At 38.0% G+C, this 25,499-nt stretch overlaps 1 protein-coding gene across 6 annotated transcripts in view; it reads left to right on the forward strand.

Annotated features, from left to right (window-relative positions):
• The window catches only part of Rprd2 (regulation of nuclear pre-mRNA domain containing 2), a 72,925-nt gene that overhangs the window by 24,121 nt on the left and 23,305 nt on the right, over positions 1-25,499 (forward strand). For 4 of the 6 annotated variants that reach the window (XM_063252569.1, XM_003478884.5, XM_063252564.1 and 1 more), the window contains exons 2-4: positions 13,195-13,324; positions 24,052-24,152; positions 24,902-24,979. In XM_063252569.1, coding sequence (XP_063108639.1) covers positions 13,195-13,324; positions 24,052-24,152; positions 24,902-24,979 — 309 coding nt within the window. The remainder of the gene's footprint in view (positions 1-13,194; positions 13,325-24,051; positions 24,153-24,901; positions 24,980-25,499) is intronic. The other 2 variants (XM_063252576.1, XM_005007772.4) reach the window with 1 other exon arrangement.

The following is a 25,499-nucleotide window of genomic DNA, read 5'->3' on the forward strand; positions in this document are numbered from 1 at the left end:
CAGCTTCCTAAGTTGTAGAAGCTCTTTCACAAGTGTCTAGTTGTGCTATCATGGCTTCCTCCATTTCCTGAATCTATTCAAAATGTTTATCCTTCATGGTCGTTTTGACTTTGGGAAAGAACTAGAACAAGATTGGAATAAGGTAGATAGATAACGCAGCAGGCCATGTTTTGGATAGAAATTGCTGTATGAAAAGCAGTGTGTGATATGGAGTGTTGTCATGATGAAGGGTGAAAGTATTGGCAGATTTCTCAAGCTGTTTTCTATGCACATTATTTCTAAACCACTCAAGTAAGCCCTTATGGTATTCAGAGTTCACTGTAATCTTCCCAGGTTTTTTTTTTTTTTTTTGTCTTTTTCCTTTTTATTGGTACCAGGGATTGAACTCGTGACCGCCTGCTTGCAAGACAGGCGCTTATGCTGCTGAGCTAAATCCCCAGCTCCCTCTTCCCAGGTTTAAACTCACCTCTTACAGTTCTTTCAGGGTCAGGAAAATCCATATCACCTGGATCTTGGATCTTGATTGGTGGGTTTTTGTTATTGTTTTGTTTTTTGCACAAGGAAAAACTGGGTGATTTTCATGGAGAACTCAGCATCTTGGCCTTGGGATCATAACCATAGACCCAAATTTCATTTTTTTGTGGTGACATTTCCAAAAAAGCTGAAATCTGAAGTGGCATGATCTCAAAACAAAATTTTATGATAGGGTGTTGATTTTGGGTCATGATTTACAGCATACTTTAAAACATACCTTCTCTCAACCATGATGCACTACTGACTGTACCAAACACATTGAAACATGTCACATGCTGTTACTGAGGCTCAGCACTCAGCCTTGTGCCTTGAAGGTCCCTATGTTTCTGTTGAATAGTGCTTGGCAGCAGCATTTATCAGAGTTTTTTTGGAAACCATTTTGTTTTTTTAAGACAGGGTCTCACTGTGTAGCCCAGGCTGGCCTTTCTGCCTTCCTCCTGGCTTAGCCTTCTAAGTGCTGAGATTACAGGCATGTGCCTTCTCTCCTGGCTTCGTATTTTTTGATTACACTTTGTAGATTTTAAAAGGCTAATTTGTGTTCGGCACTATAGGAGCCAGAAAAGAAATAAAAGATAACTCTGTTTTCAAAAAGTTTACAGTCTAACCCAAGGAAAAACTAATAAAATGATGTTAACATTAAAAGAACACCAGCACTTTGGAAGGCTGAGGCAGGAGGATCACAAATTGGAGGTCCACCTGGGCAATTTGACAGGACCCTATCTCAAAATTTAAAAGTGAACAGATTGGTTGGGGATGTAGTACTATGCAGAGTCCTTGAGTTCAGTTCCTTATACTAGAAACAAGCCCAAAAACAAAAACAGAGAAAACACAGACATACACATAAAAGTAGTATGAGATTAAGAAGGTTCAAGAGCTTTAATTGAAGACCAGAGATTTGACTTGGAATTTGAAATGAGAATTCAATGAATAAAACAGTAAAAAAATTTTAGTTGGAATAATATTTCTGTAACCTAGGAGTAAAACATTTTAGCTGTATGATAAAGCAACACCTGAATCATGCATGAAGAGTTTTGGTTATAACCAACTTGTAGAACATTTTGGTGGTATGCCTATAATCCCAGCCCTGGGGAGGCTGAGTATAAGGATGACCCAAAGTTGGTGGCTACTGTAGGCTACACAGTGAGATCCTGTATCAAAAATGAAAAAAGAACTGGTAGTAGCCAGGCATGATGGTACATGCCCATAATCCTAGAAGGAGGATCACTGAATGTTTGAGGCCAGCCTGAACTGTAGGGCAGGCAAGACCCCGTCTCAACAAACAAAGAATGGGTAGTTAAATGGTTGAATTGTATGTATGTGCACAGTTATTGTTATGCATAGTCATCAAATACAAGCAATTAAATAGTTCATTTAAATCTCTACACTTAGTATTACTACAGGTAGACCTGACATTTCTGAGGTCAGCTGAAAACAGTTGCCCTGACTGGCAGCCTAGATGTTTCACAAGGGCATCCTGGCTTTGGATTTAGAATCATAATAAAGCTGCCATTTCCCCCATTTTCAGATGCCACAGTTGAGAAAAAAACCATTGTCATACATATTTTAATTTAATATTAGTTTAATAAGTAACTTTCTCTTTTTAACTTTCTCATTCTTTTTCTCTTCACTTTGGGTTTTTTTTTTTTTTTTTCTTTTTCGTTTTTATTGTTACCAGGGATCAAACTCACGACTGCCTGCTTGCAAGGCAGGCGCTTATGCCACTGAGCTAAACCTCCAGCCCCCAGTTGGTTTTCATTTGCCTAATAGAAATACTTATTGTATACCTGTTAAATATTTTATCGACGTTGAAGTAGAAAGTCACTATCTTCAGGGTCTCATGATCTGGTGGGAAAATAAAAGGTTATTTTCTTTTGGGAATTGAACTCGACCTCACACTTGCCAGGCAGGCGCTGCACCTCTGAATATATTCTTGGCTTGATAAAAGGGTATTTCCAACTACAGGTAAAAGTGTCTTTGTGCAGTGTGGTGTTTGTTTGTTTGTTTATGCAAGGTCTTGTTATGCAGTTCAGGCTGGCTTTGTAGCCCAGGCTGGCCTCAAACTTGCAAGGATCCTCCTACCTTAGCCTCCTAAATGCTGGGATTATAGGAGTGTGCTACCATGCCTGGCTTGTGCAAATCTTTTTTAACAGTATTATGGGAGGGCATAAAATATAGAGCAGCATGGTGGTATTTTCTTTTTCTTATTTAATGTATTATTTTGAGTTAGTAAATTCATACCCAAGGCAAGTTCAAAAAAGTGTGCAGCAAAAATGAGTTCTTCTGTCATCATTGTTCCTGTGTTTTTGGTTTTTGGTTTTTGGTTTTTGTTTGTTTGTCCCTATGTTTTGATACATTCCTTTCCTTCCTTAATGAATCACTGTTTCTTTTACATCTTCCAGAAATATTCCCTATGGATATAAAGTATATACATACAGTAGCATGCTAGATTCACTGTATCTTGTCTTTTTTACTTTATAGCTTGTTTTCAAATAAACCATAGAACATCCTTGATTTTAATAACTACATACTATTTCCTATATGGCAGTAACATGATTTGTATGGGCAAACAAGAGCTATTAAGAGCTTTCAGGATATTTCTAGACTTCTGTTAGAAATTATGTTGTAAGGGGCTGGGGATTTAGCTCAGCGGCATAAGCGCCTGCCTTGTAAGCAGGCAGTCGTGAGTTCGAGCCCCGGTACCGATAAAAAGGAAAAAGACAAAAAAAAAAAAGAGAAATTATGTTGTAAAGAGTATCTTTAAACCGAGTATAGTGGCACACACCTGTAATTCCAGCACTTTGGAGGCTGAGGCAGGGGGACTGCCTGCCGTAAGTTTGAGGACAGCCTGGGCTACATTGTGAGTTTAAGACTGGTTGGATTACATAGGAAGACCCTATCTCCAAAACAAAACAAAATATAGTATCTTTAAAAGCACAGATCTTTAAGAAGGAACAGAGGGGTTAAGGGGGCAGGATTGGGGAAGGTCAAGATATATCATCTATTGGTTCCAAATCCCTTGATAAATGTAATCATTATGTAGTTCTAAAATGTACCAATAAAATTTAAAAAAATAAAAACACAGGTCTTGGTGGGATAAATTCCCAGCGGTCTGAATGTTTTGAATGGTTATGAAACCATGTAGGAACAGAGATCAGTTGTTTGGAGATTTGTAATGTTGAGGAACTGAATTAAGGCTGTGGCAAGAGTAGACAGGGAAAGTATAAATTAAAAATCTCATATTCCCTGACTTCTAAAAACATAATTTACCTCATATTCTAACATGTTTGAAATTGATGACCAGCTTATAGTTGATTTCAGTAATTGCAAATATATTTATAATTTATTGGTCATTCATAAAATGATATATGATAGAAATAACATTTTAGATTCAGTGAAATAGTTTCAGATAGAAGGTAGGATTAGGAAGATTCAGATATAGGAAATAAGGGGATAGACAAGATAGACATCTTTTAGTATTTTTGTTTCTTTACTTTTTAGTATTAAAACCATTTTTTATTTTCTTCAGGCTTTTCTATTTGATAATAGTTTTATTAATTTTGTGAATAATTATCTGGCTTGTTAGTGGGTATTTAGGTTGCAGTTTTCTTTAAGTTATTATAAATAATTGGTAACGTTTAACAGCTTTCTCTTTAAATTGGGAAATTTTGAATTTAGGAGACTTTTAGTTGTGTATAATAATATTTGATGGATTCTCCTGCTGACTCTTGCCTCCTTCCTCACCCTACTCCCTTCCCCTTCTCCCCTCTGCCTCCCTTTCCTCCTCCTGCTTTCTCTCTCTCCATTTCTGTCCCTCTCCCACTTCCCTCTTACCTTTCTGCCAAGGTATTGAACTCAAGGCCTCACACCTGTTAGATGTAATTTCATAGGGCAAATCATTAAAAATTAATACAGTTGAATATTTTGATGCTTGAAACACCAACAGATATCTTCCTATGTTCTTTACATCATCCCCAGACCACCTATAATACCTAATATAAGTAAATGTTATGTACATACATTCAATTATACATACATAATTATGGTATTGTTGCTGTGCTTGACCATCAAAGGATTTGCATATTTGAAGAGGATGGTGGGGGAATCAGTCCTCGAGAATACAACTAACTATGCTTACAGATAAATTTTTGTGAGTTACTTGCTGTTATAATGTGATTGTCAATAATCTATAGCTCTTGAAATCTCAAATTTCTATATTAGGTTATTCTCTGCATCTCATTCTACAGGGTGTATTCATATAATGCTTTTGACTGTTAGAAAGGACGCTTCCAGTGCACGGTTCTCATAAGCATGGTATCATAACATGGTATCACACAACAGAAGTATGTTGTCAATCCTGACAAGAACATCTAATTAAGAAAGTAATTAAAGGGGGCTGGGGATTTAGCTCAGCGGCATAAGCACCTGCCTTGCAAGCAGGTGGTCAAGAGTTCGATCCCTGGTACCGATAAAAATGAAAAAGACAAAAAAAAAAAAAAAGAAAGTAATTAAAGTATATTTTAAATTTATTGACTAATTTATCCCCAGATAAACTTTTAAATCTGAACCCTCAAGCAAAAACAAATTAGGGCACTCTTTTTTTTTTTCCTTTGGTATGGTGCTGGTGATTAAATCCAGGATCCTCCCACATACAGCTAGCTATCCCCCTTCCAGTGAACATCTCATAAACAGAATAGTTCTTGTGATTTCTGTACTGTATATACAACACTGTTCAGTCATTTAAGTTCATCATCAGTAAAGAAAAATACAGTATTTTGAAGTTCTCAAAGGAACTTAATAAGCTATATGAGCATATTGCATTTCGTAGAAGCTTAGGTTTATGGTTTTAGTGCAGCCTAACATGTATGATGTCCCAATGTAAAATCTTTCATTCTCAAAATATCCTAGTCTGGGTGAAACATGATCATCCAGGTATTGGTGGAGCAGGGTGACACTTAGATTTTCTGTGTGTTTCCTGTTCTACTACCTTAATAATTTTCCAGATAAGCTTGTTAAGCCTCAATAAGGCAACTAAGTGATTTTGTTTGTTTGCTTGGTTTTTTAAAATTTGTTTTGTTTGTTTTTGAGACGGGTCTCACTTTGCAGTTTAGGCTGGCCTTGAACTCATTGTAGTTTTGGCTAGCCTCAAATTTGCAACAGTTCTCCTGTCTCAGCCTCCCAAGTGCTGGAATTACAGGCCTGGGCCACCACACCTGGCAAGAGAACTAAATGAGCATTTAGTTAAGCATTTGGAGGATTTACCTTTTCCATAAGTATCATAGGATACCATAGCAACTGTTACGCACATACTATTAAAACATGGATAGCTGGACATGGTGGCACACTCTTGTAATTCAGCATTCAGGACACTGAGGCAGGAGAATCACTGAGTACAAGGTCAGCCTGGGTTATGCAATGAGCTGAAGACCAACCTGAACCCTGTCGCATGAACAAACAAACAAGCATGTATATGTGAAAAATGGATGTTGTTTTCTGAGTTTTCTAACTATGTAATACCTTTATACAAAAAAATCAAAGCTAATAAAATAACCAATTTGAATTAGATTGCCTATAACATATCTTTGGGCTTTAATGTCCTCTAATTAAATAAGTATTTTTTAAGGACAGTACAAATAATGACAGTGCCACTTGAATATTTATTTTGTTTCATTTTGTTTTTGAGACAGGATATTGCTATGTTGTCAGACTGGTGGCAAATGCCTGAACTCAAGCATCACACTTGCCTCAGTCTCCTGTGTACTAGGATCATAGGCACAAATACCTACGAACAACATAACACAGATAAAAACTTACTGGACTATTCTATTGGATTTTTTTAAAAATGCATCTAGGTGTTCTGTATTAACACTTTTTTGTTCTTGTGGCTTTTTCTTGTTTTTTCTTTTAACATTCTATTGTATAAAAGAAGGCCTATTGAAGCTAATGAAAATGAATCTTTTTTCAAGGGTTACAACTCAGGTTATCAGCTGCCTTTATTTATTTATTTATTTATTTATTTATTTATTTTAGTGCTGGGGATTGAACTCACAACCTTGCGTTTGCGGAGCAGGCACGCCACCAAGCTAAACTCCCAGCCCTTGCCTTTATTTTTAGACCAAGGAATGTAGATATAAACTCTACATCAACTCAAGTTAAAAATTATCTAACCCTTCTGCTACCAGGTTAACTTTTAAGCTTAAATTTGTAACCCTCATATTCCTGTTACTGCTTGCTTGCTTGTTCACAGTGAAGAAAAAGGGTTGAGGAGTTGCAACCACTGGGAGGCACTGGTTCTGTATCTCGATGAACCACTGCAACAGCCCCTCCTGTCCAATAGGCAAGTCCAGCCCTGCCTCTTTTGTAGTCACACAGAAGCATTTATTTCACAGGATTGTTAACCAGACCAAACAGAGATCGTCTCCCTTTTTTATTTTGTTTTTCTCTTCTGTTTTTTCCTAATGTATTGTATTGTAATCCCAAATATTGTGTATAGTCATCTAAATATCGTAACCCCTTTTTTAGTTTTCCTCACAATCTCTTTTTTTTTTGTCTTTTTCCTTTTCATTGGTACCAGGGATCGAACTCATGACTGCCTGCTTGCAAGGCAGGCGCTTATGCCACTGAGCTAAATCCCCAGCCCCAGTTTTCCTCACAATCTAAAAAGTTATATTTGTAATACCATTGAGACATTATCAGAATCCCAGCAAGTTAATTTTAATCTTCCACCTCCAGTGCAACCCACATCGAGAGTAAAGACACCAAGCCATATTCCAAGTTAAGGGCAGCCAAGGGGTTCTAAATCTAATCCCTGTGAGGACATGTGGACAAAGGCCCTGATCTTATGCCTCTCCCAGAATTTATTATCTTGTGAGGAAGGGGGATGGCTCAGAGATGAGTGACAGTGAGAATGGCGGGCATCACGTGATTAACTTAAGCTGGCTTGCCAGGTAGGAAGTAAAGGATCAATTTGTATAATTTAATTAAGGTAGCAACCAAATTGTTTTAGGAGGCTGTTGCTTTGGTTTTCAATATGTAAATTTTTGTGCCCCGGGGAATCATAGCCTCTTTATCTTGAGGCTCTACCCAGTAGACATTCCTAGAGCTAAAGGCTCTAACATCTCGAAGTGTTTATATTTTTTATAGAAAGCACTATTCAAGGTAACAGGATGGCTTTAGAGATTATGTATTAATATCTTGGCTAGCCTAATTTGTAATGCTTAGAGCCAATTGAAGAGAGAAAGAAATACCCTTTACATATCAGCATAAGGAAGTAAGTCATATAATCTAAGTTGCAGCAAATGTTTTGTATTCAGGGGGAGTCACTGGGGTTGTCTCCCACATACTTGTTTGAGAAGTAATAGGATTATTTCCAAAAGATGAAAAATATTTCCAAAAGATGAGAAGTATAAAACAATAAGCGGCCTTTATTCTGAGAACACGGAGAGAGATGACCAGCACCCCCACCGCTGGCGTCCGGTGTTCTCTTCAGCGGACACGTGGCGTGGGGAGTATGTAAGTAGCCTCGGTTTGGGGTGGCCTAAGGGGGCATCAGGGATGCACAGGTAGCCCATTGGTCCTAGGTTTGGCGCCACAGGTAAATTCCTAGGGGCGGGGGGAGATAGGAGCTTCCTGGTTCCGGTTGAGGCTTTCCTGGCTACAGCGTCCTGTCTGGGCCAAAACCCTTTCAAGAAGTAGGTTCTGAAAACCTTCTGTGGATCAGGCATTGATGTGGTGCTGAGCATTCAATAGTGTAGAAACCAACAAAAGTCTTTGCCTTTGCTAGGCACATTTGGTAACACAGCTCTGTAATCCCAGCTACTCAGTAGCCTGAGGCAGCAGGATCACTGGGAGTTCAATGCTAGAATGGTTACTTACTGATATCCTGTCACAAACAAACAAATAACAAAAACAAGTTCAACCCCAGGATTTAGTCAGTGGTATAAGTGCCTGCCTGGCAGGTGCGAGCAGGTCATGAGTTCATCTCCGGTACCAAAACAAAAACAAGTTCAAGCTCAGTCTGTTTTGAGATCCTATCTCAAAAAGAAAGAAAGAAAATTAAAAAAAAAAAAAAAAAGAATTGGAGATGTGGCAGAGGGCTTGCCTAGTATGCTCAAGGCATTAGGTTCAATCCCTGGTACCACAATGGGGAAAAAAAAGTTGTATCATCTATTGGAAAATTCTATTATTTGGGGAAATAGTGCAAGGGCAGATGACAGGAATGTTGGCTTGATGTTAGTTTTTATTTGTTTTGCTAATTGCCCAGGCTATGTGTTGAATTTTTTATTTATTTATTTTTTTTATTGGTACTGGGGACCGAACTCACAACCTTATGCTTGTCACTGAGCTAAATTCCCGGCCCCATGTCTGGAATTTGTGATCCCTTCTCTTCAGCTTTCAGAGTAGCTGGGAACACAAGCATGCATGCATCTCTGTCTAGCTGTTGTTGAAATTTTAAATAAGATGTTTAGGAAGTACTCAATAAGAAAATAACATTTCCTCAGCTTTAAAGGCAGGGTGAAACAGGAGAGATGCAGGAAAGAATGTTTCTGGCAGAAGGAGCAGCATGCCTGGGACCTGAGTCAGGAGTATGCTACGTGTGTTGTGGGCCTTGGTCAGATAGGTAGCCAGTGTGACTAGGCTAAAATGAGCAGCAGTAAGGAAATCAGACCAGAAAGATAATACAGAGCCAATTCCTCAGCATTCATAGGTTATTCTAAGGACTTGATTTTTATTATTGGTAAGGAGGGGAACCATTAATGGGAAGATTTAAACATGGAATAAAATGATCAAAATGTAGTTTTATACATCTCACTCCTTTATATCTCTCACTCCTGAGATTTGGTGAGTCTGAAGAATGACAACGATAGAAGCACAAGGGGACCAGTTAGGAAGCTGCTATAATAGTATGATCAAAAGATGATACCTTAGGGGCTGGGGATTTAGCTCAGCGGCATAAGCGCCTGCCTTGCAAGCAGGCGGTCATGAATTTGATCCCTGGTACCGAAAAAAAGGAAAAAGACCAAAAAAAAAAAAAAAAAAAAAGAAAAGAAAAAAAAAAAGATGATACCTTAGCCCAGGAGGCAGTGTGGAGATGTCAGTGAAGTGTTGGAACCTACGTATTAAAAACATTTGGGGAGCAGTACCAGAAATGGAACTCATGACCTCCCATTTGTAGGTCAGTTGCTACGCTGCTGAGCTGTGTCCCTGGCCCAACATTTTTTTGAAATAAATTCAAACTTTAAAAACTGTTACAAGAATATTACAAAGTCCTCCTGGATACCTTTTATCAGATTTCCCAGCTACCATTTTACTATATTTGCTTTATGTCATTTATTGTTCTCTCTCTACATGCAAAGATTTTTCTGAACAATTTGATAGTATGCTATAGGTAAGGTGACCCTTTTAATACTTTGGAGTCCATTTCCCAAAGATGTTTTTCTTGTAAGGTTATATTAGTCAGCTTGAGTTACCATGACTTCATGGCTTCAACAGTAGAAATTTGTTCTCTTGCCATTCTGGAGTTGGAAAGTAAACCATCAAAGTCCTATTCACTTTCTGGTGAGAGCTCTAGGCTTTTTTCTTAACTTGTAGCCAACATTTTTGCTGTGTCTTCCCATACCATGATGGTGGGGTCAGAACACCAGCACTAGTGTCTGCAGACTCTAGTCTTATTAACTTCAATTGCCTCCTTCCTTCAAGCCCTGTCCCCAAATAGTCATTTGGGGAGTCAGGGCTTCAACATATGAATGTGGGGCCATGGGCACAATTCAGACATACAGCAGCATTTGTGTGGCTTCTGCAGTTACCAAAATCAGGAAATGAACACAGATACAAAGCTACCAGTGAAGCCACTGACCCTAGTGGAATTTTGCCATTTGTCCCAGTAAGGCCCAAGATGGTGGGTTGCATTTGGCTGTCCTTCTCATTTCTTCTATCAAAAGCAGTTCCGCAGTCTGTCTTGGTCTTTACTGTGGTCTGGATGTGATTTGTCAAAGGTTTATACGCTGGCTGGGCTTGGTGGCACACATCTGTAATCCCAGCACTCAGTAGGCTGAGGTAGGAGAATCACTGTTAAGTTCAAGGCCAGTCTGAACTGCATAGTGAAACCCTGTCTCAAAAAAAAAGGTCAGGAGTTTAGCTCAGCAGCGTTAAGTGCCTACTTGGCAAACACAAGGTTGTGAGTTCCATCCTCCCGCACACACACACAAAAAATAATAATAATAATAATTCCCCAAAGGTTCTGGAAGATTGATTCTCAGTGTGGCAATGTTAAGAGGTGGTCACTCGTCGCAACTTTCTGCAACAAATGTAATCATCATATGCTGCAAATGTGTTTTAATAAAATTAAAAAAAAAAAAAAAGAGGTGGTTGAATTTGAGGATTCATAGAAGTATTGAGGTCACCAAGGGTTTCACCCTGGGAAGGTACTAGTATCACGGAATGAATGAGTTTTCTCCAGAGCAAGACTGGCCTTCTTAGAGCCTGCCCTCTGAATCCCTTTGAGGCTTAAGACTTTGAGCTAAACTTTTGGTGTTTTTATTACCCACCCTCAGATATTTTGTTTTAACAATAGAAAGGGATGAAAACAATAACCAGAGCTAGGTGTAGTGGCACATACCTGTAATCCTCGCAGTTTGGGACTGAGACAGGAGGATTGAGAGTTGGAGGTCAGTTTGAGCTATATATGAAATTAAAAGCTGGCCTGGTCTGCATACTGAGAGCCTGTCTCAAAAAACTAAACAAAACAAAGAAATAAAAACAAAAACATGGACAATTTAAGGAGTAGGAACCAACAATTTATAGAATATCCATAAATTTGTGTTTGTCTGATATTTTACCATTAACAGTGTTCAGGTTACCCAGTTTTGGTCAGGAACATCAAAGAAGTGATTCTGTCTTCTTAATGCATTATATTTAGAGGAGTGTAATGTTAGTCAGGTCCATTAACAGTGATGTTCAGTTTATCACTTTATTAAGGTTCTGTTACCAAGTTTCTCTATTGTAATGCCAATGAAAATTTCATGAAGAAATAGCGTTGGTGTTGTTACTTAAGTCAGTTTTCAGCATAATAGTTGCCAAATACTAATTTGTATTGCCATTATTCATACTACATTTATAGTTGGCATTATATCTTTTTGGGGTTTTTTTTTTTTTCTTTTTTTTGGTCTTTTTTCCTTTTTATCGGTACCAGGGATTGAACTCAGAACTGCCTGCTTACAAGGCAGGCGCTTATGCCGCTGAGCTAAATCCCCAGTCCCGCCTCCCCCCCTTTTTTCTCGTCTTTTTGCATCAATGTTTATTAGGGAAATTGGCCTGTAATTTTCTTTCTGTAATTCTCTTTCTTAATTGAGTACTTATGTGGTTTTGTTATCAGGGTAACGCTTACTTCCAGGAATGAATTGCTTCCAGGAATGAATCATTCAATGAGTTTGAGAGATGCACTTAAGTAAAATTAAGAAACATTTTCTGAATTTGGATGTCTGCAATTTTTCCCCCCCTTTTGTGTGCCCATCTTTAACTGTCATCATTTTTGTTGCCACTCCTGTCTCATCAGTCTTCAGTTAATGCTTGATTTAATGCAAACTTTGTGAAGCCCAGCCTGCAAGAGGTCGTGACTTGGGTGAAGAATTCCTGGGATAGAATCATTGACAGCTGTGTGGCCACTACACTATAAACAGGCTACATGGACAAGAAGTGCTTATTTAAAGAGAGCTCTATGAATGGAAATGAGAGATTAGAGCCAGGGTTCTACAGGTAATGGAGTCCCAAGAAATTCAGGCTGGAATTTGGAGGTTTAAGAGATAAAACCATCTTCCAAAAGATGACATGACTGTAGTTTTGAACATGAATAAATGTAGACTTTTGCATATGAATAAATGTAGATTGTGGTACATGAGAAAATAAAACATCTCCTGAAAATAATCCTGTTGCATCTATAAAACCCTGTTGTGGCTTGTATGGAGATGTGCCTGCAAAGCCTCCTGTGGTCATAGGGGGGCTTTTCGGAGGTGGCTACATGTAGGGTTTGTGGTGGTAGAATCAAGGATGTGATGCTGAGATTGATTTATGGTATGATGCTAGAATTAAGGGTGCCACTCTGGGTGTGAGTGCTACCCTCACTAAGGTAGGGAACTTAGGATACCATATAAGGAGCAGAAAGAGGATCCTTGCTTGTTGCTTCTTTGTTACTTTACTTCTTTGGTGACCTCTGCTATTCTATCCTGTCTTGGAACTAGCTGACTGTGAACTAAAACCTTTACAAACCATGAGCTGCCTTTAACTTTGGTTGTTGAGTGTTTTATCTCAACAATGAGAAAAGTAACTAAGATAGATCTGGTCTTGTTTTGGGGGATATACAGTATGCAGTCAAATTTATCCTTTTAGATCTATGAAAAAACAGCACACAGTTTGACCAAACTATTGTGAGTACACTGTGATTGAGATAAGTTGAACTAAGTATAAAATGACTCGAGTACTTTTGAAGATAACCGTGTGCAATATTACCATTGTTAAATCTCTACCATCTTGTTTTGAAAGCCTATATTATTATTGCTTTGGATTTTTTGTTATGTTGTTTTATTTGCTTTTTTTCTTGTATGTTTTTTTTCTCTTTAAAATAAAATAAAATGACTCATTTGGTTTTTATTGTCTTGTTATCTCTAGCTGCATATCCCCACCGTTTAAATCTCTTCTACCTTGCCAATGATGTGATACAGAACTGTAAAAGGAAAAATGCAATCATATTTCGTGAGTCGTTTGCTGACGTCCTTCCTGAAGCAGCTGCTCTTGTGAAGTAAGTAAATGGTGATAGCTCTTTCTTTATTTCTTTTTGAGACAAGGTCTTATTGTGTGGCTCAGAGTGGCCTCAAAGTTTCTGTACTTCTTCTGCTTGGGCCTCCAACTGCTGGGTTCACAGGCGTGCAGCACTATGCCTGGCACATTTTTTTTAATTAGCTTATGTTTGTATTATGTAATAGTTACATTCATTTTGGAGGAATTGGAGCATGTCGTATCATTTCTTGATCATTTTAAAGCCCTTTACCCTTTCCTTCACCACATGCTTCAATATTTTTGCCCCTATGGTGGTACTGGGTATTGAACCAAGGGCCTTTGCACTGAGATACATATTTTTTGAGATAAGATCTCCCTAAGTAACCAGGCCGGACTCAAATCTGTGATTCTCCTTTAGCAGCCCCTCTAAATGCTGAGATTATAGGCTTATATGAGCACCCATGGGTTTGGTTTTTTTTTTTTTTGTCTTTCTTTTTTATCGGTATCAGGGATCAAACTCACGACTGCCTGCTTGCAAGGCAGGCGCTTATGCCGCTGAGCTAAATCCCCAGCCCCACCCATGGGATTTTGATTATTTTATATTGTAGTACTAAGAATTTGAAGTTTAAACCCAGAATTTCAAATGCTAGGCAAATATTCTACTCTAAGCTGCAGTATGTCTCTAGCCCCATTCATTCATTCATTTCCTGTACTGGCAGTTGAATCCAGGGCCTTCACATCCAGTTCCTTAAAGACAGTGTCTTGCTGGGTTGTTGTGGCTAGGCTCCCACTTGAGACTCTCTTGATACTGGGAGTGTAGTCATGTGCTGTTATACCTGTTTTTATGTGTTTGTTTTATTTTGTTTTTAACACTTTTTTCCCCCAGAACTGAGAATTGAACTCAGGACCTTGCACTTGCCAGGAACACTTTTCATTTCTTCTTCTAGTTTTTCTGAAATCTGGCTCCCCACTTGAAATCTGTGTTAAATGAGAATACTTATTCCCAGTTCCATATTGATTTACTCCACTTTGTAGAATTCACATCCCTCATTGCTCACAGTTAATTACTATGAAGTGGTGAGAGAAGGAAGGAAGGATTTTACTCCTGTGTTTGGGGTAGCATTCTGACCTCCTTTCCTCTTCTGAAGAAAAGAATATACATTACTGCATGAGTAAGTTTTATTTCCTCAGGGAATACTGCTAGTTTCAAAATAGCATTTACTAAATTTTCACCATGAACACTTTTGTATATTTATTAAGCACCCCCCATTTAGGGGGAATTATATATGTATATTATATATTATATGTAAATAAATATAAATATATTATATGTAAATAAAGTATATTATATGTATTCAATTTTTATCCTGTACTAATAGTGTTTTCTTTGTGTTGTATCCGTACTTACAAGTTGTTTTTTATAGATGACACACAATTACAAGATAAACATTTATGTGGAGCAATTATAATAATTGAATATTTCCTCAAATTATATACTTAGTAATATTGATTTATCTATTAATATTAACTCATTAAGAACTGAATAAGCAACTGAGTGTGGTGGCACACTGCTATAATCCCAGCACTTGGGAAGCTGAGGCAGGAGGATTGTTGTGAGTTCAAGACCAGCCTGGGCTACAAAGTGAGCTCAAGGCCAGCCTGAACTGCATAGTGAGACCCTGTCTCAAAAAGACCAAAAAAAAAAAAAAAAAAAACCTGAATAATCCTTACTCTTGCCTTTCAATTAACTTAAAATGTTCACTTGCTATTAAAAGATTAAATTATAGTACCAGTGAAATGTACTAAGTAATAAGGATTTATGCACAAATCAAGTTCATAAAATAATAACATCTATACTTTGAATGCTCATTACACACATTTTGTCATTTAATTCTGAGCCTCATATAATGAGTACAACTGCTATACTCGTTCTAAGTGAGAGAAAACTGTTACTTAGGTTTTATATATATTGCCTACATTCTCACAGCTGTTCGGGTATAACTAGCCAGAAATCCACCCCAGCCCATTCATACCCCAAAGTCCGTATTCTTTACCACTTAACTGCTAAACTAATAGTTCATGGACATATATCCCTGTAATCCTAGCTTTCCGGATGGCAGGAGACTCGCAGGCCAGCCAGGGCAACTTGATGAGATCCTGAGTCAGTAAAAAGACTTGGAAATATAGCTCAGTACTCCCTGGGTTCGGTCCCCAGTTGTGGTTGTGTCATTACAAAAAGTGCTAATCTGTGCTACTGCTTTGCATATAAACCCAGTGTAATTTTGAGTAAGAAAAGCAGTATGCTCCATGATCTCTATCCAGGGGTTTAGCTGTATCACTGTAGTTCCTTTAAACTTACACTTGTGTTTGCTTTCTTTCTTGCTTGCTTTTTCTTTTGTTTTTTCTTTTCTATCTTGGGATTTCTAGGCTTTTAGATTTCAGTGCTATAATAATACATTAATATAGCATTGGGGTGGGGGATGTAGCTCAGTGTTAACAGAACTTGCCTAGAATGTACACCTAGGTAGTGCCAGTATTTAATCTCCAGCATCAAAGACACAAAAAAATTGTATATAGTATATGAGGTTGTCACCTTTTGAATTTTTGTGTATAGATATTTTTTTTTTTTTGTCTTTTTCTTTTTTATCGGTACCAGGAATTGAACTCACGACTGCCTGCTTGCAAGGCAGGTGCTTATGCCACTGAGCTAAATCCCCAGCCCCGTATAGATATTTTTTAAAACTGCTATATTTGTGGGTATGGTCGCATGCCTATAATCTCAGCACTCAGGAAGCTGAGACAGGAGGATTACCATGAGTTTTAGGCCAACCTGGGCTAATGAATTCATGGTAATATTAACCTACATATCAAGTCCCTGTCTTAAAAAAATGAGGTAGGATCGAGTGGGACACCTCCATGATGACTATTTTGTATTAATCCAACTATTTCATAGAAAAAAAGTGGAAAGGACATAAACTCTGAATGCCAGTCTTTTAAATTAAAAGTTTAAACTCTGAAATTTTCTTTACCCAGTGAAAGATATCACCAGAAACCTGTAAAGATGTGTTATATTCAAGTACTAATTCTCCATGAAGAACATAGTCATTATGTACTACAAATATATGAAATAAATTTTTTTACAAGAAGTATCATTTAAAAAAAAAAAAAAAGGAAAGCCGGGCATGGTGGCTCATGCCTGTAATCCCAGCATTTGGGAGGCTGAGGTAGGAAGATTGTTGTGAGTTTAAGGCCAGCCTGAGCTACAAAGTGAGCTCTAGGTCAACCTAAACTGCATAGTGAAACCTCTCTTAAAAAGGAATAAAAAAGCCAGGCATGGTGGCTCACGCCTGTAATCCAGCAATCGGGAGGCTGAGGTGGGAGGGCCCTTGCGAGATCGAGACCAGCCTGGGCTATGAAGTGAGCTCAAGGCCAGCCTGAATTGCATAGCGAGACCCCATCTCAAAAAAGACCAAAAAAAAAAAAAAAAAAAAAAAAAAAGAGGAAACCCTGTAGTAAACATCAGATTTCATGTTGAAACAAAAGCATTCCAGGATTAAAGCCCTCTATTGTCATTACTATTTGTCATTGTGTTAGAGATCCTGTTCATTTGGAATTAAGGGGCCAGGGCCATAGCTCAATGACATAGGCATCTGCCTGGCAAGCACAAAGTCCTGAGTTTGATTCCCAGTACCAAAGGGAGGAAAAAAAAAAAAAAAATGAATGAATGAATGCTTTTGGAAAAGAGATACAGTTGTCATTATTTGCAGATAATGTAATTGACAATCTGACAATCCTTAGTTACAGAGAGTTAAGTATTTTAGGCTTTTTTAGTAGGGTCTGTTATAGTTACCTCCTGCTGCCTTTCTAGCATGAAAGCACCTTAGATAAATACAGAAACAAATGAGCTGGAGCTGTGTAACAAAAATAGGCAACAGGCCAGACTTGGCCAGAGATTTGTAATTTGGTAACCATTAGTCTGTATAGAAATCTCAAGAGAATCAACTAAAAAGAGAATTAACTCAAATAGCCAAATTCAAGTTGAACAAAATAAGAATCAGTAGCTTTTCTGTATATGCCAGCAGAAGGCACTTAAACATAACATTAGGGAAAAAAAGATACCTTTTGTAAAACAAAAAGTAGTCTCCCTCAAATGAAAGAAACTCACCCAAGAATAAATGTAAGTATGCAAGACTTTTATAAAGAAATTATTAAAAATTTAAAGAATGTAGTAAAGTTAGAATTTCTTACCAGTTATCCAAATTTACCTTAGAACAGCAGTAGTATCATCAGTGAGTGTGGATTGTTAGCCATATGAAAATGGAAACAGACTTGAACCAGTTCTTGAGCCTGCTTCTGGTCTCTTCAGGTTACTGTAAAGAACTGTCATTTTTCTAAGTTAACAATCTGCTGAGGGGTTTTCCTGTTTGTATAGAAATCATGAATAGGCACTGTTAACAGCCATGGCCTGTCAGCTCTTTCAGTGTTAGTGACTCTCTTTGCTGATAAGAACAACACTACCAGCAGGCCTCAGAAGCTCCTCTAAGTCACTGGAGTTGCTTGCCATTCTGTCACTTTACATTGTCTTCTGCTGCTGGCCACCTTCAGTGTTACCAGCCCAGGCTGTTGGCTGCTTTTAGTGCCACCACCCTTCGGTGCTACCAGCTCTTAGCGTTCTAGCTCAGCATTGTACTTGAGACAGAAATCATGATAGGCAAAGCTGTTCCATCTAGAAGGGGCTTTACTAGGATTTATGCTACAATATAAAGGAACCTGTACTTGTACTGAACCCACTACAGGTGTGGAAAAACTGCTTGTCAAGGAAAAACAGGCTCACATATGTGCAATGTCAGACTTTCTCCTTGGTTGTTGGTAGGGCAAGAGCTTTTCCCAGACATACTTTGTTCATTTGGTTTGTTGGTTTTTTTGAGACAGGATCTCACAGTGTAGTCCAGGCTGGGCTCCAACTCACAGTGATCCTTCTGCCTCAGTTTTCCAAGTGCTAGGATTACAGGTGTGCGCCACCATACCCCATCTATCAGACCTAGTTGAGATTTATGGGGGCATAGAATCATTCAGAGGCGCTGTAGGGCTAAATTTTCTAGGATAATTCTGTGTCCAAAGCCTGTTTATCATAACTGAAGTACACATCTCCCAGAATTGCCATGGGACACATGATGTAGCCAGGATGACTGTGACTGCAAGGCATTTGGGGCAGCCATGGAAAAAAAATGAAAAGTACCTTTTCAAGAAGAATTGGGTTTTTCTCTTCAGTCTTAGAAGTGTAGGTATAAAAGACCAAACTAATGAAAATTTTTTTTCTTTTTTTGAGATGGGGGCTTGCTATGTAGCCCACACTGGCCTTCAGACTTGCTATAGTTCCCCTGCCTCAGCCTCCTGAGTACTGGGGTTACAGGTGTGTGCTACCACACCCAGCTAAAACAATATATTCTTGCTTGTAAAGAAACTAATTATAAATGAATGAGGAGCTACTAAGATATGTAATTGAATATTCCATGATCCCTAGGAATACCAAAAATAAGTTGGTATGGAGTGGATTTATGACCACATGTTGAGATATGATCAAAGATGGAAACAAAGAACTATCAGATTATTTGGGAAACTTTTTTTTTTTTTTTTTTTTTTTTTTTGTCTTTTTCCTTTTTATCGGTACCAGGGATTAAACTCACGACTGCCTGCTTGCAAGGCAGGCGCTTATGCCTCTGAGCTAAATCCCCAGCCCCGCTTTATTGTATTTCTATATATGTCAGTAAGCTACTTGGGAGGCAAGGCAAGAGAACCATTCCTTGGGCATTTTAGCAAGACCTCAACTCAAAACTTAGAAGTTAATAAATAGACTGGGAATGTCACTCAGTGGTAGAATGCCCTGGGCTCAATCCCCTGTGTAACAGCATTAGGGACAAAGACCAGTGGAAACTACCAGGCTTGTGTAAAGGCAACATGGTGTGAATGTCTAAAAGACAAGACCAAAAAAAAAAAAAAAAAAAAAAGAAGAAGAATTCTGAATTTCACGTCCCAGATCTTCTACTGAACTGTCATTTTATTGTTGGTACTTTATAAACTGCTATGTTCTTCCAGAGCTTTTGTGCCGACCTATATTCCAATCTCTTTTATTTTGTACTTTGAGACAATGTTTTGCTTATTCACTAAACTGCCTAGGATGAGCTTGAATTTGTGAGCCTCCCAGAGGGCTGGGATTTTAGACATAGACCATCATGGCTAGCATGAGCTTTTCTCATTTTATAAAAAGCAATGATAAACATCTAATTTTTTAGCCACAAAATTGGTTACTGCGAGTTTCAAATAACGTGTACCAACTAACTTCTCCCATTGTTACTATGTAGTTCAGGTTGGTCTTGAAGTCAGTATACATCCATGTTAATCTTGAACTCAAGGCCATGAACTTCTGCCTCAGCCTACCAAGAGCTTTGACAGACTGAAGGATGAACATTGGTCATGCTTGTTGCTCATGTTCAACTTGAGCAATAGAGCAAGATACTGTTTCAAAAAAATGAAAAGGGCTAGCCAGGAATAATAGTGCACAGGAGGCTGAGGCAGTAGGATCACTGCGTCCAAAGCCAACCTGAACTGCACACTGAAACCCTGTCGCAAAAAAGACCAATACAAAAAAGAAAGGAAAAAGAAAAAAGAAAAATGACATACCATAAATAAAACAAACTACAACTAAACTGACAGCAGACCCAAACCTACAAAGATAGCTTTAGAAAAACAACTAAGATAATTTACCATTAATGAGCTCCTGAATCAGTTTTACTCTTAAGTTAACAATAAAAAGGATGATGAATCATGCTAGCAGTGAAATACTTAATAATAGCCTTAAAAGGAATATGTGAAAATTTTATAAGTAAAATTATTTCTAGAGACTGGACACAGTAGCAAATGCCTGTATAGTGATATCTTGGTTTCACAAACTTAATTTGTTTCACAATTCTGTTTGCAACTGAAGTCCCGGAATTGTGGAATGAGTTCTGAGACCAGGATTGTGAAAAGAATTAACTTCATAAACTGAGGTACCACTGCTATTCCAAATACTTAAGATCCAAGGAAGGAAAATCACAAGCTTGAGAGTAGTTTGGGCAATTTAGCAAGACTTTGTCTCAATATAAAGTAAAAAAGACTTGGGATGTAGTTCACTGGTAAAGGCCTCAGGGTCCAGTCCCCAGTATGTTTGTGTGTGTGTATAAATAAACACAACTTTGAGAATATTGTCTGTAAAGTGATAAAATATTAATGGACCACTACTGTATATGGTCATTACATTTCTGGAGGTTTAACACAATTTTGTTTCCTATGTGTGCCATTTTTAGCCCCAAAAAATGCCTTTCATTAACATATGATGTAGATTCAACTCTCATGTTTGAAACATGCTATAATGTTGACATAGCTGGGTATGGTCATTCATGCCTGTAATTCCAGCACTCTGCAGGGGCTGAGATAGGAAAATAATGTTTGAGCCCAACCTGGGCAATCAAGACCTTGTCTCAAAATAAAAAATAAGGGACCAGGGATTTAGTTCAGTGGCTTATGTACCTACTTGGCAAGTGTGAGGTCATGAGTTCAATCCCTGGTAACCCTCCGCCCCCAAAAAAAGAAAGAAAAGAAAAAAGAAAAATAAGCTGGATGACACCTGTAATCCCAGCATTTGGGAGACTGAGACAAGGGGGTTGCTGTGAATTCGAGGCCATCCTGGGCTCCATAATGGGTTCAAGGCCTGCCTGAACTGCATAGGAAGACCTGGTTTCAAAAAAAGAAAAAGTCGCTTGAAATGTAACTCAATGTAAAGGCCTTTTGTTCACTCTCCATTACTGCAATTACATACATACATACGTACATACATACATACATACGTTAGTGGTTTGTTGTTGTTGTTTGTAGTACCAGTGAGCTAACTCACGACCATGTGCTCACCAGACAGGCACTTATGCCACTGAGCTAAATCCCTGGCCCCACTGTTGTTGTTTTTTGTACTGAGGATCAAACTCAGAACCTTGCATGTGCCAGGAAGGCACTTATGCTGCTGAGTTATATCCTTGGTTTTTTTAAAAAAAATCTTAATATAGTATTCAACTACCTGTGGTTCAGTGAATTTACTTTAGAAACTTAAGCTCTTACTTTGTGCCTTTTTCTTTCTGATTTTTTGTTTTCTGTAACATGTCCTTGCCATGTAATCCAGTCCGAGTGGTTTTTGAGTTTTTGTTGTTGTTTTTGGTGCTGGGAATTGAACTCATGACCTTGCATTTGCCAGGCAGGCACTTATGCCAGTGAGCTAAATCCCCAACCCTCCAGTCTGGTCTTGAACTCATTATGTAGCCCAAGCTGGCCTTACCATCCTACTTCAGAATGCTGGGATTATAGGTGTATATCACCCAGCCCTACCGTGTTATCTTTTGACAGATTTGTTGGGGTTAGAATGTTGTCTTCTGTTATTTGATAGATCTGTTAGAAATTTCCCTATAATTTTTTTTTTTTTGTCTTTTTTCTTTTTATCGGTACCAGGGATCGAACTCATGACTGCTTGCTTGCAAGGCAGGCGCTTATGCCGCTGAGCTAAATCCCCAGCCCCAAATTTCCCTATAATTTTGATCTTTTGGGGATGGGTATTTGAGACAGGGTTTCATTATGTAGTTCAGGATGGCCTTGAACAGCCAGCCAGGCTGGCCTCAAATTCACAGCAGTCCTCCTGTCTCAGGCCTCCTAAGAGCTAGGATTGTGCCCCCTTCATGCCTGGCTATACTCTTTTGTCCTTACTTTGCTTCTTGGGTGGGGCTGGGAATTTAGCTCAGCAAGGCATTAAGTGCCTGCCTTGCAAGTGCATGGTTGTGAGTTCGATCCTGATACCGATTAAAAAAAAGAAAAGAGTACAAATCATGGGATTGCCTCAGGGCATTTCTCAGGTGCTCTTTTCCACTTGGGCACTGCTGTAGGACATATGTGCAATGAATCTACAGGTGTGAAAGATCATTAGCTCATTGTTAGTCTGCTCAATCAGACTGGGCAAATAGACACCAGATGCACAGACAAAATAACAAACATACTACTTTGCTTCTTGGGCTCATACTAGTGTGATTCTTCTTCACAACTCTGCTGTATTTTTTCAATAGTTTCACTTCACATAATTTAAATCTTCATTTCCTGGTAATTATTTCTCAGCCACTTTTACCTTAATACAGTAGTCTCTCCTTTCCTAACTCTCCCCTTCTCTTTCCTTCCTTTCTCCCTCTTTCCCTCCCTGTTTCTGGCATGCGTCGTCCACCCTACAATTATTTTGCGGTATTTTTCCTTCAAAGTTTATTTGAAAGAGTAAGAGTAAAGAATAGGGGAGAAACTAGCTCTTTTTCCTTGGGCCAAGGAAAAATTAAGATAAAAATATATCCTGGTGCAAGCAGGGTGGGCTCTGGTGAGGAAAACCACTACAGCAACAGTTTTTTGGGTTTTGTTTTTAATACCAGGATCAAACTCAGAACCTCACGCTTACCAGGCAAGCATCTGAGCCACTGAGCTAAATATCCGGCCCCTACAGCAACACTTTTGCTGCACAAGTCAGCTAGCCCCTGCACAAACTCGGAAGCCTATTGTGAACCAAACAGAATAAAGTAATACTCTCAGTTCCCTCATTCTGGAATGTATTTTTATAATATTCTGTAATGTAACGTGTGTGATAACTGTTCAGAAGACATGTTACAGTACAGGATTGATTATTTTTAATCAAACCTTTTCTTTTTAAAGGGAGGAAAACAGCATTGATAAGTCTTCTTATTCTGTGCTTATTCTTATCCTGTGATTATTTGGGGTTTTGCTATTTTCAGGCTAGGTCCTTCTTGATTAAATTTCATCTGGTGAGATTTAGCCTGTCTTGGGTTGCCAGTTGTGTCTATATATTGACTAGCCCTCTCCACTGCTTTTCCATCACAGAGCTTAATATGCCATCTGTAGCCTCATATTTGTTATTGATAAAAATGTTAAATAAGTGTTCGAGATTTCTTTTGCCCTGGATATTGTAAGAAAAACATGTTTTTAGCCAGGTGTGGTGGCACATCCCTGTAATTTCACAACTCAGGAGGCTGAGACAGGAAAATGGATATGAGTTTGAAACAAACCTGGGCTACAGAGTTAGCTCAAGGCCAGCCTGAACCATACAGTGAAACTGAAAGATCATAAAAAGAAAAAGAAAACCATGTTTTTGTTTTTTTAAGTGAAATATATTTAAAAATAAACATCAAAGCTGGACATGTGGTACACATCTGTAATACTTTTACTCTGAAAGAATGAGGCAGAGGATCACAAATTCAAGCGACTCTGGGCAATTTAGCAACTTAGCGAGACTGTATCAAAATAAAAATTTTTTTAAAAGACTAGGTATGTAATTTATCATGAAAGCCTTGGGTTCAGTCAATTTTTTCGATCAAAAAATAAAAATTTTAAAGATCACAAGAAGCTGGGCATGATAGTGCATACTTGTAATCCCAGCATTTGGGAGGCTGAGGCAGGAGGATTGTTTCGAGTTTGAGACCAGCCTGAGCTACAAAGTGAGTTCAAGGCCAGCCTGAATGCATAGTGGAACTCTGTCTCAAGATAAAAATGAAAATAAAAATCAGAAGAAATTTAGGAAATAGTAATTTTGTTGATAACTTTATTTTTAAAATTCTAGTTTAGGATATGTCACTGTTTTTATAATCAGTGTTTTTTGGTTTGGTTTGGTTTTTCCTTCAGGGACCCATCTGTGTCTAAGTCTATAGAACGCATCTTTAAAATCTGGGAAGACAGAAATGTATACCCCGAAGAAATGATCATGGCATTGAGAGAAGCTTTGAGTAAGTGTCTTTTCTCTGCTAAAATAAACATTTAAGCCAGTTTTATTAAAAAACAAAAATTAAAAAAAAATATGTAATATATAGAGAGACAGATATAGTCCTCTGTATAATAATGAAAAATAAAATTTTGGATCTGCTTGTGTTTGTTTTAAATATTGAATATTAAATGATTATTTTTCTGCATTTGCTTTCAGATTGTTCATTGATTATATTTAACAAATAATGTCCTTACCCTTGGAGAATTTTTAGTTCTCATTTAGCTCTTTGGTTCTAAGTATATTGGTGGTCTTTAGACTCTCTTTTGATTCAGATTTGTAGTGAGTTATGTGCCTGTTTTATTTTTATGTAATTTAGTTTTTTGTGTATGATGCATGTAATTATAAAGCCATTGAGTGGATTTGATGATAATCTGCCACAATTACTGTCATTTGACTAGAAACTTGCTTTTAAAATAACATTATCTAAGAAGCTGTTAAATTCATTAGAATTTGTTAATTGGTATTTTTAAGCTTCTTTGCTCCATCTTTTTAGAGTTGGTTATTTCATTGATTATAGAAATTACTTTTATTTGACAGCTTCTTAGATCTGGTAGGTTTTTTAAAAAATATATAAAAATGAAAGAAAAGGAAAGAAAGAAAAAAACAACACAGTCTTGGATTGCCTTTTTTTCATGCTACAACTTTGGCACTGAAGTGGACAGACAACAGCATCCCATAATGCCAGATTGCAAAAACTGAAATGTTTTCCAGGTACCACTTTCAAAACTCAGAAGCAGCTGAAAGAAAATCTGAACAAACAACCGAATAAGCAGTGGAAGAAATCACAAAGTAAGGAACAAAATCTCAACTAATATAAAATTACCTCCTCTTTTTGGAGCAGAAGAAAATTTAGACTTTTGACATCGTACCTGGCAATAAACCATGGGCAAGCCTGTGTTTTCCAGGCCTAGGAGGCTCTCAGTGACTTATACTAAACAAAGCATCATGAAGTTGTTTCTTAAAAAGCCACTCTAAACAAAGGAAATATAGCAAAAGGGTTAAATTGAGTGAAGATTCAAGAGTAGTTGGGGATTGAAAGAAGAAAATAAAATCCTTGATAGTATCCAGGCTAATTCTCAGGTTCAAAGATATATGAAGTTAGAGGCAGCTGGCATTAAACAACAGATCTGAAGAGGAGACTAGATATTAAGAAGCATTTCTGTGAGAGCCATGAAATCCTTCAGATTTGGGGATCCACTCTACCAAATTAAGACATGGGCCTCAAACCTTGGCAAGAAGCTCATTCTCTTAACTGGAGCTCCTGTGGTGTTCATTACATTTACCAGCATGAGACCAAGGGAGTGGAATA

This window comes from Cavia porcellus, unplaced genomic scaffold, assembly GCF_034190915.1.
Source record: "Cavia porcellus strain 051 isolate PalLab524CR breed Dunkin Hartley unplaced genomic scaffold, mCavPor4.1 scaffold_1, whole genome shotgun sequence".
Taxonomy (NCBI): domain Eukaryota; kingdom Metazoa; phylum Chordata; class Mammalia; order Rodentia; family Caviidae; genus Cavia; species Cavia porcellus.